Source organism: Gorilla gorilla, chromosome 3 (genome assembly GCF_029281585.2).
Source record: "Gorilla gorilla gorilla isolate KB3781 chromosome 3, NHGRI_mGorGor1-v2.1_pri, whole genome shotgun sequence".
NCBI lineage: Eukaryota > Metazoa > Chordata > Mammalia > Primates > Hominidae > Gorilla > Gorilla gorilla.
The window spans coordinates 129,863,498-129,884,828 of record NC_073227.2 but is presented as its reverse complement, the minus strand read 5'-3'; the positions used below and the strand labels follow the sequence as shown (position 1 = coordinate 129,884,828).

At 36.4% G+C, this 21,331-nt stretch overlaps 1 protein-coding gene across 8 annotated transcripts in view; it reads right to left on the bottom strand.

The window, feature by feature from the left end:
* The window catches only part of SEC24B (SEC24 homolog B, COPII coat complex component), a 104,788-nt gene that overhangs the window by 53,082 nt on the left and 30,375 nt on the right, over window positions 1–21,331 (bottom strand). For 4 of the 8 annotated variants that reach the window (XM_055385723.2, XM_031010334.3, XM_031010335.3 and 1 more), the window contains 2 exons: window positions 12,380–12,556; window positions 3,959–4,063 (listed from right to left, as the gene is read on the bottom strand). In XM_055385723.2, coding sequence (XP_055241698.1) covers window positions 3,959–4,063; window positions 12,380–12,556 — 282 coding nt within the window. The remainder of the gene's footprint in view (window positions 1–3,958; window positions 4,064–12,379; window positions 12,557–21,331) is intronic. The other 4 variants (XM_031010336.3, XM_031010337.3, XM_055385726.2 and 1 more) reach the window with 1 other exon arrangement.

Here is a 21,331-nt window from a genome sequence, read left to right as displayed (position 1 = left end):
TGTACATATGAAATAAATTATTGTAACTGGGCAAGGTTTAAAAAATAAAATTCCATTTAAAGCTAGACTTTCTTCCCATCCCACCACTGAGAATGTTTCTGTAATTTGCAACCAACAAAGATATTATTTTAAAAAACCATTAATAGAGAACACTAAGATTATAGTAAAAATGTCAATAATATAGTCTTATTTTCTGGAGTAGAAAAAAACACAGGAGTAAGATAACATGTACGTTTAACACTGTAGTGACTACCGTCATGTGCCCTTTACTTCCCACCTACTCTGGCAGTTTATGTTCTCTCACTAGATAGGAAGACACCTTCTTTTTCATACTTTTCTGCAGAAAGACCTCAGTTTGAATCTCTACTCTGCCTACTGAGCAGCTGTATGACCACAGACAAATGTTACTTAACATATTCAGGCTGCAGTTAATTCATCTGTAAAATAGAGTTGATTATTTCTGCCTTGCAGAATTGTTGAGAAGAACAGACAATAACACAATCTCAATGCTGGTAATGACAGCTGATCTTTCTGAGTGTTTACGATTTGCCACACACTGTTCTAAGCTCTTTACAAACAGTATCTTCAATCCTTAAAACAACTATATGTAATTGTTACTATCATTATCACAAAGCTAGAAAGTGAAAAGTCGGGATGTGAGTCTAGAAAAACTGACACAAAAACCGAGGGAGACATACTAGCTCTGTATTGCTACGAGTGGCATTCAGTAAGTGCTAAAAATGTTAGGTATTATTAAAATCCAAATGCCATAAAAACTCAGGAATTTTAAATCTATAATATACTCAAGAAAAATAATAAACAAGACATTAGAAAAAAGCCATAAATGCTAAATCTTTTTTTTTTTTTTTTTTTGAGACACAGTCTCGCTCTGCCACCCAGGCTGGAGGGCAGTGGCGTGATCTCGGCTCACTGCAACCTCTGCCTCCCAGGTTCAAGCAATTCTCCTGCCTCAGCGTCCAGAGTAGCTGGGACTATGGGTGTGCGCCACCACACCTGGCTAATTTTTGTTATTTTTAGTAGAGATAGTTTCACCATGTTGGCCAGGCTGTTCTCAAACTCCTGACCCCAGGTGATCCGCCTGCCTTGGACTTCCAAAGTGCTGGGATTACAGGCGTGAGCCACTGCACCTAGCCACCAAATCTTTCTGATCTCTCTCTCTTTTTTTTTCTTTTTCGGAGAACAGAACATTTACATAGTCTCAAAGAAACTCCCCACAAATGACTTATTAATTTTAACAGGGAAAAACAGTAACTTTATAGTGGAGAAACCTGGCAGATACCACCGTATTCAAATAATAAAAGTTAACCTCATCAATATGAGAACAAATTGACATCATGTGCCTCAAATAGGATGCACTGAGAACACAACATTGTTTTAGTGGTAATCCTCCGAAAAATGCATGGTCTGAATCTAATCATGAGGAAACCTCAGATAAACCCACATTGGGGAACATTTTACAAAATAACTGGTCTGTACTCTTTGAAAATGTAAAGGCAAGGAAAGAGGCTAATGAACTGTTGGAGACTAAAGGAGTCTAACATGACAACTAAATTCAACGCATGATCCAAATTGGATCCTGGACCATGAAAACAGCTTTATAGCTGATCTACTTCAGACAACTGATATTTGACAATGAACAGTGTTATCAGATATTATTGCATCAATGCTCTATTTCTTGATAACTGTATTTTGGTTATTTAAGACACTGACCTTATGATTAGGAAACATAAAGTATTAGGGGTAAAGTTCATGATGTCTCCAATTTACTTGCAAATGGTATAGCAAAAATATGTTGATAGAGAATTATAAAGCAAATGTGGCAAAAATGGTTTATCTGGGTAAAGCGTACATGCGGGTTTCTTTTATACTTCTGTGAGTTTGAAATTTTGTTAAAATCTAAAATTACAAAAAAAATTTCAGAAACATAGATGGGTACTTACATATTTAGAGTAAGAAAAATTATTTCCCACCTGTCACCCCCAATTTTTATTCCCTCGAGTCGCATATAATGATTTAAATATTTTTAAATGCACAGGAAATAGAAATTTTTGGTTAAAATGATTGTTTGTAGAACAGATCTTCACATTTAGAACAGGAGAATTATGGTCACATATAATAACTTGAAAGATCATCAGTTATTGGTTCAGTCTTAAACTATAAGTTGAGAGTCCCTAATGTGAAAATCCAAAATCTTAAATGCTCCAAAATCCAAAATTTTATGAGGGCTGACATGACACCACAAGTGGAAAATTCCACACCTGACCTCATATGACAAGTCACAGGCAAAACTCTGTATCATGTACAAAATTATCAAAAATATTGCACAAGGCCGGGCACTGTGGCTCACGCCTGTAATCCCAGCACTTTGGGAGGCCAAGGCAGGCGGATCATGAGGTCAGGAGATCAAGACCATCCTGGCTAACACAGTGAAACCCCATCTCTACTAAAAACACAGAAAATTAGCCAGGCATGGTGGCGGGTGCCTGTAGTCCCAGCTACTCGGGAGGCTAAGGCAGGAGAATGGTGTGAACCCGGAAGGTGCAGCTTGCAGTGAGCCGAGATCGCTCCACTGCACTCCAGCCTGGGCAACAGAGCAAGACTCCATCTCAAAAAAATATATATATATACATACATATATATATATAAATACATAAATAAATATATATAAATACATACATAAAAAACACATATGTATAATATGTGTGTGTGTGTATATATGTGTGTGCGTGTGTGTGTGTGTGTGTGTGTGTGTGTATGTGTATATATATATATATATATATATAGTACAAGCCTGGCAAGGTAGCTCATGCCTGTAATCCCAGCACTTTGGGAGGTTGAGGTGGGCAGATTCCCTGAGTGCAGGAGTTCAAGACCAGCTTGGGCAACATGGCGAAACCCCATCTCTACAAAAAATACAAACATTAACTGTGCAGGGTGGCCTGTAGTCTCAGCTACGTGGGAGTTGAGACAGGAGGATGGCTTGAGCCTGGGAGGCGAAGGTTGGCAGGAGCCATGATTGTGTCACTGCACTCCAGCCTGGGTGACACAGTGAGATCCTGTCTCAAAAATAAAAAACAAAGCAAAATAAAAAAATATATATAGTACAAAATTATCTTTAGTTTATGTGTATAGGTGTATATGAAACATAAATGAATTTAGTATTTAGACTTGAGTCCCATCCTCAAACTATCTCACTATGTATATGCAGCAAATATTCTGAAATCTGAAAAAATATGAAATTTGAAACACTCTGGCCCCAAGCATTTCAGATAAGGGATATTCAACCTGTATTAGAATTAATGGAGGAACTGAACTGCTTAATTTTTAGCAGTGTTCTACCTATCAAAGGCAGAAAAAGATATTAAACAGTTTGCAACACATAACCATATGCACAACTTCTTCAGCTAGCAAGATATGTACTATTTCATGAAGCCGGAAAATAACTACAAATTCTGGGCCTTCTAAATACATGACAAGAAAAGCCAAAAGGACCTCACTGAAACACTGTCCTATTTCTCTATCCCTATTATAAAATCCGCATGGCTTATTTTGATTAGACTAAAGTAGCAGGCAAAGCAGAAAATGAAGCATTATTCCTAAAACGATGCTAGAGCAATCATCAGCCAAAAGCTTCAGTCAGTACTCATTATTTTGCATGTGACATGGGAGAAAATGCATTTCTGAAAGAAGAATGCACTCTACTGTCATGAAAGAGGTATTCTGATTCTATTATTTACAGTATGGCAAAGATGCCTAAAGGAGGAAAAACAAAACAAACACCTTATTTTATGTGACACATCTTCTATAATGCAAACCTCGTAAGTTCATCATGCTAAATCTTCAAAGACTCTTTTTTAAAAGGCTAAGTAAGACTGTGGAAACAAAAAGAAAACTTGAGCAGGAAAAGATCAAGAACTGGTGTAAAGCTAAAGCAGACCTGCTTCCTCATCCTCCTCCTCCTCTTCCTCATCATCGGAAGTTGATGACAAGGGAGTTGGTGCGGAGCTAGCTTGGTTATTAACATATTCACCATACTGCACGCCTGTAAAGTGGAAAGCACAAACATAAGAGTCAAACCAACAGGAAAGATGAGAAATAAAAATTTGACATTGCATTAAAAGTGAGAAAGAACTCTGACATTCCAAAGAACATCCCAACATGCATATTAATATTAGCAAATTCATTATCAAAACTAGAACCATTAGAAAATCTCTGCAAAGCAGTTTAGTAAAAGCAGCTTTAATATGGACTGGCTTAAGTGTGAAAAGGTATCTATCATGTATTGTCCAAAACAGTTAGTATTTAGGAAGCTGCAATAATATTGCCTGAAAAGTTTACTGAGCTCTATACATGTTTATCTCCTTCGACCTTATGGCCCTGTGGTATATTTCCTTTGGGATTGTGCATTTTTGGTGGGCAGTGATCATTTATAGTGAACTGATTTTGTACAGCATACAAAACACATACGTGGTACCCCTTCCTTCTGCTAATGTTACCTTGATGGTAAACTCAGCTCCCATAACAGAAGAAGAATCACAGTTAAAGAAAAAAACTGTATTCGGCATAGTTCTCTGCTAACAGTAGATACTCTGGGAGTGGGGGACGGGGGGCTGGGGGACTTATTATCTGTGACCCTACAAGTGTGAGAATTACAGAAAACTGAATTTTCTGAGACAGCCAGTCATGTCAGTGTCATCCTATTGCCTAGTGAGTCTGAAACAGGTGAATAAGACTGGTCCTGTGTGAAATATACCAACAGAAGGCAGATTCTGTAGAAAAGGGCACAATAAACTGGTATTGGTAACTGTTTACTAATTCCCTTAAAAAAATGTAATTGGGTATTTCTATTATTTGATCTGGTAGAATGAGGACTTTAAAAATTAACATATATACAGTTTTTAAGAGGGAAAATAAAAATTATCTTAATTGAAAATGAAGGCTGGGCATGGTGGCTCAAGCCTGTAATCCCAGCACTTTGGGAGGCCAAGGTGGGAGGATCACAAGGTTAAGAGATCGAGACCATCCTGGCCAACATGGTGAAACCCTGTCTCTACTGAAAATACAAAAATTAGCTGGGCGTGGTGGCGCACGCCTGTAGTCCCAGCTACTTGGGAGGCTGGGGCAGGAGAATCGCCTCTGCTGGGTGGCAGAGGTTGCAGTGAGCAGAGATTGTGCCATTGCACTCCAGCCTGGTGACAGAGCAAGACTCCATCTCAGAAAAAGAAAAAGAAAAAGAAAAAAGAAAATGAAAACACTTCTTAAATAAGAATAAACATCCTTGTATGGAAAATCTCATGGCTCTACTTTGAAAAAAAAAGAAAAAGCCAGAAACATAGTGGGGATGTTTAAGAACATTTCCTAATATTGGGGTACAATGAAGCCCTGCCTCACCAAAATCACACGATAGTGCTTTAATGCTCTCTTTATTTTTTTTTCAGGTGACTAGCATACTTGATTAGCATGGATAAACAACTCATCTCTAGAGTAACAAAAAAAAACTATTAAGAATAAAATTTGAGTTTAGAAGCAAAGGTTAAACTGTAGATGAATGAAGCTTTGATCTTTCAACAATGACTAAAAAAAGTCATGGAAAAATCTGCTAGCTTTGCTGAAACATCTTTTAATATCGGTAAAATAGCAGTATCCCAAATTCAAATCAATGTAAATAAAATAAAAATCAATAAAATAAAAATCAATGTCAATAAAATAAAATAAAATTAATGTAAAATAGGTTCAGGTAATACAAGAAACAAACTTAATACCAAAAACAAATTTAGAGTGGCACATTCTTCTGACAAAAAGCCCAATTAAAACGAATATTTGAGTCAAGCACAATTGCTCATGTCTATAATCCCAGCACTTCATGAGAAAATAAAAATAAATGTAAAATAGGTTCAAGTAATACAAGAAACAATACCAAAAACAAATTCAGAGTGGCACATTCTTCTGACAAAAAGCCCAATTAAAACGAATATTTGAGCCAAGCACAACTGCTCATGTCTATAATCCCAGCACTTCATGAGAAAATAAAAATAAATGTAAAATAGGTTCAAGTAATACAAGAAACAATACCAAAAACAAATTCAGAGTGGCACATTCTTCTGACAAAAAGCCCAATTAAAACGAAAATTTGAGCCAAGTACAATTGCTCATGTCTATAATCCCAGCACTTTGGGAGGCTCAGGCAGGAGTATCACTTGAAGCCAGGAGTTCAAGACCAGCCTGGGCAACATAGTGAGACCCCATCTCTGTAAAAAGTAAAAAAAAAAATTAGCCAGGCATGGCGCCCTGCTCTAGGTTGGGTATAGCACATACAGACTACAACAAATGGGGAGCTACAGCCGGCAAGGGGTTGATAGCCAAGTCATCTATTCTAGGATATGTGAATGCTTCCTGAAGTGCCTCTAATTCAGATTCTCTTTAAGAGCCAAAATCTATGTATGAGATACATAGATCAAATATATAAGGTGGTAAAATATGACATCCTTTCCCAGAGCTCAGCCTGAAACCCACTGTAGAAATGTATGTACATGGAGTAGCTAGCTACCTCTACCACCACCACCACCGAATGGAGAAGGAATGTTATATCATAATTTATTCTATCTTAACCAGAGCTTCCAAGGTATAAATCTACTCAACCAAGAAACACGAAACACTTTATAGAATCTAACATGATGCAGCACTCTGTTATTCAAAGGGCACCAATATTTTCGAAAGGACATTTAGTTTAAATAACCAACCATTAAAGTACCCTCAGGCAAATCTTTCCAGGAGAACATATCCTTGGTGCTGCTTAATATTCTTCAGTGTTCCCTAGATACAGCTATACCACGAATAAATCAAACTAATCTTAAGAGAACAAATCTCTTGTGGAGATTAGCTTTTTTAAATTCAGGAGTTCAGACTTTTGAGTAACTGCTCTCTTTCCTAAACTGGAAACTAGGTGTACACACTAGAAGACTTTTCAAGGGTCCCCACGAAAGAATGGTTTTAAGGAAATCAATTTTCAGATGTCGATTCCTGTAAGTACTCTCTTTCCTCAAACTTACCCACCTAAAAAAGTGCCCGTGTTAATGACAGCCTTTCTTTTATTTTACAAAGGAAACACACGACCTTAGTTTATCCTAATTCTTACTATGACACACTGCTGTAATGTATGCCAGTCTCTTACTATACAGTACACAGTAGGAAATACTGAACAGAGAAGGAGCGTAACATTATGGATAAAGATGAGGACTCTGGGTTCAACTCCAGGTTCTATCACTTAACTACTGGTATGTCCTTGAGCAAGTTACTAACCTCTGTTCTTCACTTACATTACCTATAAAATAGGGTAATACTTCAAATGGTTGTGGTAAGGATTAAATGAGTTAATATATTTCAAATGCTTAGAATGGTGCATGACACATACTAAATACGAAATAAATGTGAGCTATATCACTAACTTTAAAAACATGTTTTTGGGTATATTCAATTAAAATTATTTTCAGCTGTTCTTTTCAGGGCACATCATTAGAAAAAAAAGAACCCCCCACCAACACTCAGTCCTGCTAATTATTTTATTTTATTAATTTTTATTTTTTTTTTAAGACAGAGTCTCACTCTGTCACCCAGGCTGGAGTGCAGTGGCATGATCTCAGCTCACTGCAACCTCTGCCTCCCCGGTTCAAGTGATTCTCCTGCCTCAGCCTCCCGAGTAGCTGGGATTACAGGCCTGTGCCATCACGCCCAGCTAATTTTTTTACATTTTTAGTAGAGATGGGGTTTCACCATGTTGGCCAGACTGGTCTCGAAGTCCTGACCTCAAATGATCCACCCACCTTTGCCTCCCAAAGTGCTGGTATTACAGGCGTGAGCCACCATGCCCAGTTGTAATTATTTTAAAAACAAATGGAGTATTTTCTAGGACTACCAAGTGTTTTTAAAACATACTCACTAAAACTCAAGATAAAAATTCTGTGATTTCAGTCAATGTGACATGTTCAATAAAATATTTTACAACCTTTTCATGATAAAATATAGTCAATTCTTAATTTTTATATTTTATAAAATATTTAACACTTTCTACATCTTTTTAACAAAAAAATATTTACCAACAAGTGAATCTGTTAGTACTTAGTAGTATATGCTTTGATAAGTTTTGAGGACTGCTTTTGCCAATTAGGTCATATGGAGATATCATCCATAAAATAAATGGCCTGTATCATAGCTTGTTTTTGATAAAAACACACTTACAGGGTACGGTAGCCAGGCACAGTGGCTCACACCTGTAATCTGAGCACTTTGGGAGGCCAAGGTGGGATAATCACTCGAGCCTGGGAGTTCAAGACCAGCCTGGGCAACACTGTAAGACCTCCTCTCTACAAATAATTTTTTAAAAAATTAGTCAGATGTGGCAGTGTGTGCCTGTGGCCTTAGCTACTCAGGAGGCTGAGGTGGGAATATCGCTTGAGCCCCAGTGGTCTCAAGGGTTGAGGCTGCAGTGAGCTGAGCTACTGCACTCCAGCCTAGGCAACAAAACAAGACCCTGTCTCAAAATAAATAAATAAATAAAAATAATAAAAAGTATGGTAAGCTATATTGGCCATGGTAGAAGGAAATTCAAAATATTTTGAATAACTGCTGATAGAGTAAAACAAGTACTGAGTTTGAAGGCAAAAGGTGCGCAATGGGCCTGGGTACCTCTCCTTCCAACTCTGTAGGTCTTAAGGTAAGACATGTAATCTTTCTAAACTTAAATTTCCTCACTTACAAAAGGAAGAAAACATACGATATGCTTGTTCCATGTGATGAGAAAGTAAGACAGATAGAAAAGTTAAAGGGATTTGCAAATTACAAACTGTTATATGAAATAATAATGTTAACAACTACCACCTGGAAAATAAAATCTAACAAACAATAATTTCTGACATGTAACTCAGAATGTTAAAAAGAGTAAAAGCAAAATAAAGCAAAACAGAATGATACTGCTTTAGCAGAATTCTTACAAGTAATTCTAATCTACTTTATGTGAACAATGTTTCTCAGCAATTATATGTATGAAAATAAAAACTAAGAATGAAATTTATCTGAACATTATCATATTCTAACAATGAATCATATTCAACTCAGATACAAAACTATAGTGGGGAGAGCAGACAGCCCATTCATTTCACTGAAAGATGTATTTCCAATAAAAACATACTTCACATAAATACCAAAATTCATGATGTTTATGTTGTTTTGACCAATTTTATACCAACAATAAAAGCTGTAGTGATTGGCCAGGCACAATGGTCACACCTGTAATCCTAACACTTTGGGAGGCCTAGGCAGGCAGATCACTTGAGACCAGGAGTTTGAGACCAGCCTGGTCAACATGGTGAAACCCTGTCTCTACTAAAAATACAAAAATTAGCTGGGCATGTTGGCACACGCATGTAATCCCAGCTACTCAGGAGGCTGAGACATGAGAATCGCTTGCATCTGGGAGGCAGAGGCTGCAGTGACCCAAGATCATGCCAATGCACTCCAGCCTGGGTGACAGAGTGAGTCTGTCTCAAAAAAAAAAAAGAGAGAGAGAAAAAGTTGTAATGATTGATGGCTTCATTCAAAAGAAAATATACTATTTAGAGACTTAAAGTCATAGATAATAAAACAAATTTTAACATTTCATTTTATATATTATGGTCACGGAAAAGCACAATAGAGTGATAAAAGAGTTTCTAGTGTAAGAATATATTTTATTATTACATTAAGGAAAGGGGATATGCCATCAAATAGAAAAATGAAAAATGTAAACTTCCCAAATGTTAAAGAAGGGGTATTTGTGTGTTTTGCAAAAGGACGATGGTAGGTATCATTCCAAAGGGTACATTTGAAAGAATAATGTAACATCTCTGTTTTAAAAGTCAGCCAGCATATATGTTAAAAACTGCATAACTACAAGTATTTAAATTTTTGATGAAAAATTTTAGATATCAATCTAAAAAATGTTCAAGTAGGTAGTTTATAAAAAAAATTTTAGGGGCTACCCAAACAAAAATTTGATGTCTCCCCTAAAAACAGAAAAAAAATGTTTAGTCTTGGGAGAACAACTAAGCAACGGTGTCTTTGAATTTGGAAGAAAAAAGCTAATCTCTTTTTAAGTATAATCACTTTAGTAGGTCATATCAGGCCCACAGTAAACCCTATGCAGATGATACACTGCACAATTCGAAGAAGCTCCATTCATGCAAATGACAATTCGCACCACCATATGTGGTAGCCCTGACTCAATTAGGTTGTGTAGCCCAGATCTCTCCAAAGACAAAGAAGTCACTAAGAGGCCATTCTCCTACTTATGAAAAAGGAACAATAAAAACTACAATTCAGATGTCCCCAGTATGATATTTTCTGTTACTTAAGCAAGAAACTTATCTTAGGTAAACCAAGAGTTAGTTTGTCAACAGCCAATGACAACAAAAATTCAGCTTTATTTTATAGAAAGAATACAAGATAGAGAGATCTGAGTTAAAAAATCTTTTGCTTTGCTACTTATTAACTTGTAGTCTTGGGCAAGTTACCTAACCTCTGTCAATCTCACTTTTCTCATCTGTAAAAAAGGAAGAATATCTATGTCATAAGATTAATATGTGAATTAATGAGATATAAAGTATCTGATATATTGTATGTGCTCAATAAATGGCAGCTTCTTCTACTTTCAAAATATATTTTAATAGAAAAAAGAAGAAACATAATTGCAATTGTTTAGTAGGCAAACCATTTACAAAATAATATTTATAAAAAGATGGTAGGATGGTATTTACAGTAAGATGGTAAAAAAGAAAATATGATAGGGGCTGGGCGTGGTGGCTCACGCCTGTAATCCCAGCACTTTGGGAGGCCAAGGTGGGCGGATCACCTGAGGTCAAAAGTTCGAGGCCAGATTGGTCAACATGGTAAAACCCCATCTCCACCAAAAATACAAAAATTAGCAGGGCGAGGTGGCGTGCGCCTGTAATCCCAGCTACCCAGGAGGCTGAGACAGGAGAATCGCTGGAACCCAGGAGGCAGAGGCTACAGTGAGCCAAGATCGTGCCACTGCACTCAACCCCGGGTGACAGAGCAAGACTCCCAACTCCAAAAAAAAAAAAAAACACAATAGGAAGAAATAAGCAGCACGGGCAATGTAATAGGCCAAAAAAAGCAAAACATTTAAGAAATGGAAGGCAGTCATCAATGTAGAGGAAAAACAAGAAAAGACACCATTCATTTAGTTAGGGCTTTGATCTATCCTAAAAGCTTTTCTGATTTGTGATAAACAAAACTACTACTGGACCTTCACTTTGAAGGCAAATACTTTTAAGAACTAAATTCAGTTTCCAGTATACCCACTGGTTTGTTGAGAATCAACAGACACTCTTTGGTGCTGCAGTTCCTTTTCCTAAAAAACCAAGTAAGAAAATGTGTAATGTATCATCTGATCAATTGACAGAAAGGTCTCTGTTGATCATATAGACACTCAACAGATACAAGCAATGAGATCACCCTAGGAATTTATCATGCTTTTTTCCTTTTCTCAGTTTCAGACCTATAAGAAGGTTCTTCACACTCAACGTTAGGAGCTGTCATTACATAGTGAGTACAGTCCCTAAAATAATACAATGGTTGCTCTGGAAATACAAACTACAGATTCTTGAAAACAGTTCAATCATCTCTGATCAAATAAAAAATGCCATATATTAACCTGAAACATCAATACTTTGGAATTTTAGCCAGACAGGAAAAACAAAAACAAAAACAAAAACTGCCAAAAGAAACAATGTGGGGAAGCAGGGTCAAAACAACACATTTTATTACCTTTTACTTACTTAACACATGGAGAATATTAAACAAACAATAAATCATATAGTTCTTCAATGACGCAAGAGTATGGGTTACAATTTCATTTTCACCCCCTTTCATTTGCAAAATTCTGTCAAAGCTTACTTTCTATTATCAATAACAAAAAGCACAGAAATAATCAAATAGGATATGGAGAATCACTAAATAATAAAGTTTTGGCTTCTCTATCCTAAAAGAAACTATAATAACCTTTAAAAAATACGAAATAAATGTCCCATGACAGAGGAATGAAATAAACCATTATACACTGACACAATGAATAATTAGCCATAAAAAGAGCAATAAAGACTCAATATATATGAAGAACTATGTGTAATAAAAAGAAAAGCAAAATACAAAATGGTATGTAATTATGTAAAACATATATGAGACACTGTACGTTAATATTCCAAAAGTTGTGTTTGGATTGAGATTATAAGTAACTTTTTTTCATATCTTCTATAAATACGTATGTGCGTCTGTGTGCATATACAATAATAAATATCTCAAATACCTTTTTGTTGTAATAGCTCTGATGGCTGTGTAACTGAGGTCACAGGCTCAACTGGGTGATTTGCAGTGGGAGGTGTTCTTGTTGATGAGGATCCTGAGGATCCTGATAAAACAGTAGATACCACTGGGCTGGACTTGGGAGGCTGAACATTTTGCATAACAGGACAGGATAAAGAATCTGCAATTGAAGAGAAGAAACTATTTCATCCACAGAAACTTGAAATATATTAATATATAATATAGTACCACATATAATACTATATATAATGTATATAATATATAATACAATTATATAATATATAATATATATAACTAACAAAATACAGTTTATCTGAAGTTCTTGTAGAAACTTCAATAGCATCACATTTATGTAGTATATCTAGAAAAGGTGGTACAAATGATTTTTTAAAAACTGAAAAATTACTCATCAAATATTTTAATAAACTTTAATGACAATTTTCCTAAAATATTTCACAATCTTCCTTACCTTCTTAAACAAAGTGAACTCAAAAAGCTTTTATTTACTAATGATCTCTATGAATACTAATTATTGCACAGATTATCGTACTATGCAATGGTGACTCAGGTAAGGAGGTAAGAGGTTTTTGACTCTGCAATAATGTGGTCTCTGAATTCCATAAACACTTCTACTATCAGTTCAGATCTCATTTTGCACTGTAAACTGCTACTTCTCATTTGCTGTTTCTAACCAGATGCCTTATTTCACATGGAACTAAGTAAGGGCCTAACCATAATACGAGGTTGAACTTCTGGAATAAAGTGCACATGACTCATCATTGGTCTTTGTGATAGCTCAAAATACCAAATGTCTCCTAGAAGGCAAAATCGTTCCCGGTTGAGAAATACTGGGTAAGTTATTGAAGATAATCTTCAAGATTATCCAACCAAGAGATAACTGAAAAACCTATGGCAAAAGACTACTGGTGAGCAGTCACGATATACTGAATAAATCTACATATATATACCTGCACATGTATGTATGTGTGTCTATGTATAGTGTGTGTGTATATATGTAAACAACCTTAGTTCTGAGACTGAAACAAATAGGAATATGGTGACAAAACAAAATGTGTTATATGTCCTAACAGTGTAAAAACAACATAAGCACATATGAGGAATGGGGAAAGAAGGTAGTCTAAATATGCTGAGTGTTTCATCATTTTTAGTAGGAAGACAAACTATCACTGTGGAAGATTAAAAACATCATCACAATATTTTACAGTTCCTTTCATCAATATGGAGTCTATTTTACCACCCTTTGAATCAGAGCAAACCCTGTGACCAGCTTTAATCAACAGTATGTGGCAGAAATAAAAGTGTACAAGTCCCAGACCTCAAGTCTCGAGGGACACTGCAGCTTACACCTTTCCACTCTGAAATGCTGCATGGATCATCATGCAGGGAAGCTGGTCTAGCCACGTACAGAAAAACATAGGAACCCTAGTGAAGAGTCTGCACCAACTGCTAGACATGTGAGTGAAGCCATCTTAGAATCTTCTAGTCCCGCAAACCTCCAGCAAAATGAATTCACATGAGTGAATTCAAGAAAAACCTGCAGAACTACCCAGCAAACCCACAGAACCAAGAAAAATAATAAATCATTGTTATTTTAAACCAGCAATAGATAACTGACATTATCACTAAAACTGCCAACATAAAACAGTGATTAAGAATATTTAACAGTATCCAAGTAAAAACTGAGAAAGATATAATTGTCTAAAATTAGGGTCGGGTGTGGTTGCTCATACCTATAATCCCAGCAGTTTAGGAGGCCAAGGTGGGCAGATTGCGTGAGCCCAGCAGTTTGAGACCAGCCTGGGCAACATGGCAAAACCCCATCTCTACTGAAAAATACAAAAATTAGTCGGGCATGGTGGTGCGCATCTGTGGTCCTCAGCCACTGGTGAGGCTGAGGTGGGAGGATGGCTTGAGCCCAGGAGGAGGAGGTTGCAGTGAGCCAAGATCTTGCCACTGCACTCCAGCCTGGGTGAAAGCGGGAGACCCTGTCTCAAAACCATAAAATGAAATCATATCAGGTATATGTGTACGTACATGTATGTATTGATACACATGTATGTATGTGTATATATACATATATATGCATAATAAAATAAATACCCATGAACTCAGCATCCAATTTTGAAAATAAAACATTTCCAATATTGTTGAAGCTCTCAATATGCTCCTCACAGAAGGCATTCCCCTGCCCCCTCCTGAATCATGTTTATTATTCTTTTGCTTTTGTTTTCAAATAGTTTACCACACATATAAGTATCTCTAGGCATTATTTTTGCTCTTTTCATAAACTTTATAACAATAACATACTGCAGGTATTCTTCCATATTTCCTGTGCTACATTCCTGGTATTCAGTCATGTTAATGCGTGCAGCTCTACTTCATTTTCACTGCTATTCAGAAATCCAATGGAAGAATATAATTTATTTATTCATTCTGCTATTAATGGACTTTTAGGTTATTTCCAATTTTTTGTTTTCACAAACAGTGCAACTATGAATACTCATGCACTTGTCCCTGGTATAGATGTGCAAGTTTCCCTAGGGCAGAGCTTCTATACATAGGTGCCACAGCTCAACTATGTGGAGGTGTGCAGCAAGGGATATCGAATCCCTCAGCCCTGGGGACAGCTCTGTAGGAAATGAGGTCTTTGGCCTAGAAAGCAGACTAGTCTCTTTGTCCAGTATCTCAAACAAAAATCATTTGCCATAGAGGCATCCATCTAAAAGAAGTGGTGCTTTATGGCCCTCATACTCAAAGTGTAGTCTACAGACTAGCAACACCTCATGTGGAAGTTTGTTAGAAAGTGGAATCTTAGGCCAAGCCATAAAAGACCTGGTGAATTAGAACCTACATTTTAAACAAGATCCCAGGTGACACAGATGTATAGTTTGAGGAGAACTTCTCTAGAGTATATGGAAGACAGATAGCTGTGTTGTGGGGTGTGGTTATTTTCAATCTACTAATGCCAAATTTTCCTAAAATATGAATGAATATACCCTCCTACCAAGAGTGTCTAAGAGTTTCCTGTTACTCCACATCCTGACCATTCCTTGGTATTGTTAGACTTTCTAATTTTTACCCATCTGTTAGTAGGTATAAGATGATATCCCATTCTAGTTTTAATTTGCTTTTCACTGTTTATTAATGAGATTATGTTTTCATTTCATCTTCTGTGCAATGCCTATTCAAGTATTTTTCTTTTGGTTGTTGGTCTTTTCCTTATTAATTTCTATGCAGCACTTGTATATTCTGGGTAAATACTGTAAGCATATGCATTTTTTCCCAGTTCGCAGCTTATGTTTTTCTTTTTTTCATGTTGTCTTTCAATAAGGAAAAGTTTTAAATTAGAAATGAGTTGCATTTATCATGTCTACCCTTTATGGCTAGCATTATGTGCATTGTCCTTAAAAATTCCTTCCCTACCCCAACGTTCTAGAGAGAGATTTTCTCTGAGAAGTTTTAAAGTTTTGCCTTTTTGCATTTACACATTTACTTCACCTGCAATTAATTTTATACATGGAGACTTTATCCTTCAGATTACAGCTGAAGTATTACTTTCTTAGGGAAGACTTCTCTAGGCTTCATGACTAATAGGCTAAATGCACCTAAAGTAATGCTCCAAAGTACCATATACGGTTGCTTCATGTTGCTTAAATAATAATAGGAATTTTACATTCATTGGTGTTTATCTGGATAATATTTGCTTCTCTAAGTGAACTGCAAACTTTATGAGGATAGCACTAAGTGTTTTTACTCACTGTTTTATCTCCCAACATTAGAACAACTCATGGAACATAGTTAGCTTTCAAGTATTTGTTGGATGAATGGAGACAAGGTCTACTAACATTAAGGACCAGGGAGGCACACCAACCAAGAAGCTGCTCCTTTCACAAAGGGAATTTGACAAAACAAACAACACATAAAACTGGACTACGCGAAATGCACTGCTGCACTCTTTAGTTTCTGAGGTGTGATTTCTAAGAGAAGGAAATCATGATTTAAGAATAAATATTTTCTCTTTTTCTGATAATTATGGCAGTTCCTCAGTTAATTTTTTACTTTTACTCCTGGGCTCAAGTGATCCTTCTGCCTCAGCCTCCCAAAGCGCTGCAATTACAGGCTGAGCCACCATGCCGGGCTTTTATTTCTTAGTAGCTCCTTAGTTCCCTGTTAGTTACTTAGAATTCACTTCTTCATGCATAACACATATGATTAGGTATGTAGATGGCCTCTGAAAATAATACTCCTTTATTCATAATACTCCTTTATTCATATAATCCTGTAAAAGTAAGCCCTATCTTAAGTAATTGTGCAAAAAATTCTTTAGAAACTAGGAGAGATTAGTACCACTACCCATTCAAGTTGTTCAAGCTAGAAATTTTAAGTCATCTTGTATTCTTCTTTTTCCTTCATAAACTACATCAACAAATCCTTGAAGTCATCTCTATCATCTGTCTTCTGCATAAATAAATCCAGCCCAAGTTATCATCCTTCACCTAGATAATTGTAATAATTCCTTTCCAGCTCGTTTTCCTGATCTAGGTTCTTCCTCCTTCAGTTATCTACACTGTTCACAGAAGAAAGTTCTGAAACACAAATCTGATAGTGCCAACACCTTGCTTATAAACTTTTAATGGCTGCTGATTACATATAGGACAAGGAGTATGTTTTTCTTTCATTAATTCCTCTCACCTATCCAAATGCCACAGTCCAGCAGAAATTGAGGCTGATACTCTGGAGAGGGGATAACAGCTAAAGCCAGAATCTGAAGTAAGTGAACACAAAGATGAACATCTCGTCTTCTTAGCTTGGAGAGGGAGAACATGTAGAAAAATTTACAAGTAGTGGGCACAAAGTTGAAAAAAGATGAAAAAAGGTTCAAGAGTATCTTTAGAAAAACTGAAGGAATAAGTATGTGACGGAGTAAAATTACGCTATTCCCATAACTCTACAATCACACAAGTTTCCAAAACTAAAAATAGTCTCTTGTACTGCACTACTTGTATTTTGTATGAGCATTTTATTTTTCCAATGTGGTTGTCTAATTTATTTCTTACTTATATTTCTATGTCCAAATAATCATGTCCTACAAGGTATTTGCTTTTGCTTTTCCTCAGGCACAATACCAACCAGAGATGACAGATACAGTATTAATTTATCAGTGACTATATCTTAGTGTCATGTGTGTAGTGGACTTTTATTTAAGAATTATATACCGCTTCTCGGCCTTTTGGCTAAGATCAACTGTGAAGAATTATATAAACACTTATTATTTTTACTCAAGTAGCTTTTTAAATGCTTTTGTATAAAACTGTGCATTAGAAAACAGCATTAATCAGGCACTACTGTTTTATAATATGCTATCAAGATGTGGTCCTTATTAAGCAGGAAATTTTCAAAATAATTAATTTTAATCAAAATAATTTTTCTGGCAAAATTCTACATCTTGGCAACAAGACATCTTGCTAATTTTTAAAAGTATGTGCTTTGTAAAACAAAGGGATACTAAAGACAAATTAAGAAAATTATTTTAAATGAATCTACAGAGTTTTGGTACTCATCTTGCTGTCAAAAACGGGCATCTTTACATCCCCAAGTCACACTCAGGCAACTTCACCTCAAACTAAAAAAGAGCTTCTGTACTTATTATCTATTACAATTCTATACTAGGTTACTTGACTATACTAGAGATTCAACTACAGTGACAGTTTTAAAATTTTTAAATGGCCTAACGAAATGACACCTTTTAAACACTAGCCAAAAGTGCAACCAACTTTAACAACTAATGTAACACTCAAAACATACATACTTGGAGTGGACTTTTTAATAAAATAATTGAAGTTCTAGTACTGAATTATAATGTACTAATAGGCTTTTCTAAAATAAAGCAAATGAGATAATATTTAAAGGTCCCCTTTAGTCTATGTTTTGAATATGAATTGATTAGCTGCCTAAAAATAACAGTATGTATCCATCTATCATATTTTTGATATTTGCTTAACTCAGGTTTATACTTTTGCATCTCCAACTGTATAAAATGACTGAGGACTTTTAGTATATCTGAAATGAAGATAGTATAATCAAGTAGTAAAGAAGGTAACCATTTTTGTCAATTATTCAAAGGTTGAATTTAACACAAAACTATTGGCCGGGTGCAGTGGCTCACGCCTGTAATCCCAGCACTTTGGGAGGCCAAGGCGGGCGGATCACGAGGTCAGGAGATCAAGACCATCCCGGCCAACATGGTGAAACCCCGTCTCTACTAAAAATATAAAAAATTAGCCAGGTGTGGTGGCGGGTGCCTCTAGCCACAGCTACACGGCAGGCTGAGGCAGGAGAATGGCATGAACCTGGGAGGCGGAGCTTGCAGTGAGCCGAGATGGCGCCACTGCACTCCAGCCTGGGTGACAGAGCGAGACTCCATCTCAAAAACAAAACAAAACAAAACAAAACACAAAACTATGTTTAATACTTAAGATTTTCATTTTAATGTGAAAATATAATTTGAGTATTGAAAGCAATTATGTTGCCAGACTTTCTAGAACATTAAACTCAGTATTCCCTTACCCTGTACCTAGTACAAGGTACTTTTACCTAGGCTCCCCGAGGCACTGCAACAAATTCACAGGTTTCCAAGGAATATTTTAAATCGTTAAGAAAAACAGTGATATGTGTCAGATACCTTATGAACTACTACTAAGTTACATGGGGCACTTGAAAAATATTGAAATGTATCAACTGAGAAATTTTGGGAACTTCGGCAATATTTAATTTTAAAGTAGATTTTCAAAATAACCTCTTTTTTTTTGAAATGAAGCACGTTTGTCATATTAACCTGAGATAATATTTAATTTGTCAACCTCTGAACTTGAATTAAAAAGTAATTTACCAATCTAAATGCAGGGAAAAAAAACCCACTTCTGAACACGAATTAAATTCTAAAATATATTCATTATGGCATCCACAGTACAGTACTAAGATTAAAAGAATGAAAATATATCCTGCCTCTCTGCCTACAGGACCCATTAGAGCAGTTACTCAAACAGAGAATAGTTTTGTAATTATTCTCCCCCTTTATTTAATCTTTTCTTAATGACAGGCCTTTCCCAATTACATGTTCTGTTCATTAGCCAAGTGACCCCATATTTCCCTGACACATCTCAATATAAATTAGTTCCATCCAGGGTGCTATTCCCACCTCAGAACTAAGATAGGAATTACTTGTATTTCCTTTGTCATGAAAGTCACAAAATCCTTAAGTTGGAAGGACTTTAGGATAAGTGGATCTGTAAATAGAATGTTGAAAGAAGAGAGAGGAAAACAATTTCCAGAGGACAGAAAGCCCTGGTTCTGAGGGAGACAGAAGAAACTGACCTCCAGGCCAAGCTCTGTTTCTACCATTAATGACCACAGGCAATTCAACTTGGATAACTTTCTTCATTTGTAAAACAAAAGGACTACAGTAAAATTTAGATCTGTTTCACAGCATCACTGAAGATCCAGTTAGAAATAGATTCTCAAGAGTACCCTGGAGATTCTATTCTAGCTCAGTAATTTGTAGTTGAATATCACAATCTGTGCCAGTGATTCTGGTAGACAGCCAGATTTCGGAACTGTGACAGACACTTTTGAGTTGACTCACCCAAGTCAGTGCTAACTCCCTTTTTTCTTGTTTGCCTCTACTATGGATGCTAAAAAAAAGACTCAATATTCATTTTCCAGCCTTCCCTGAAGCTAAGAATGGTCTTTTTAAACAGCTATGGCAAATGATCTGTAAAATGAAGTCTGTCAATGCCACTAACCAGTCCCCTTTCCTCTCCCTTCTTGCTGCTTTTAATTCTGACTTAATGTCTATAGGTACACAAGTATCTTGTTTCTATAACCTACATGCTGCAGGTGGCAGAGTGGAAAGAGAAAAAAGGATACCAAGAACAGCGGGATCCATTGCATCCACCTAGACTTGTGATGTGAGGAAAATACCCCCTTTTTGTTTAAACTACTATTAGCTGCTTGTATCTGAAAGCATTTCTAAACGACATAGCAATGAAAGAGTAGATGATCTCAAATGTACAGCTTGGGTCTAATATTAAAGTTCTAATTTTAAATAATCTCATTGTCCAGAGAAGGATATCTTTCCACAGCATCTTTGACACATGGCTATCCAGATAATGATACACAATCTAAAGACATCATTCCAAAAGTTACCACAGCTTTACCAATTTCCATTTTTTACATGCATTTTCATTCGGTTCAAAAGCAGATTCTGTTAAATTCAAGTCACAAATTGAATTAAAATGAATATATCCTAGGGAAAGGAAACACTGCACTTAAAAAGCCACATTGGGCCAGGCACAGTAGCTCGCGTGTTCGAGACCAGCTTGGGCAACGTGGCAAAACCCCATCTCTACAAAATTAGCTGGGTGTGGTGGCATATGCCTGGTAGTCCCAGCTACTTGTGGGGCTGAGATGGGAGGATCGCTTGAGCCCAGGAGGTCAAGGCTGCCGTGAGCTGAGATCATGCCCAGCCTGGGTGATAAAGTGAGACCCTGTGTCCAAAAAAAAAAAAAAAAGGGCAAGCCGCGTCTTACATACATAATTTTTAAATGAAAAAATTTAACAACACCTTGGTTTAGGAAGGTCAGAAGGGCTGAATACCAGGGTATTCTTCATGCATCTTCCTTTCCCTTCCCCATCTTTCAGCCTAACTTACTAATCTGAAAATGAGAAACACTGTTTACGTGCAGGAAAGATGTCTTCTGCAAAAGTCACTAATAGGGGCTAACGTGGGGAAACCAGTGCACTGCTGCAAACCATCCTTTTTTCTAAGTAAGTGGGGCTCTGGCTAAAAAAACAACTGTCCCAAGGTTGAACCAGTATAAAAGAGAAAATAGTGGCCAACATATCCTCAAAACAG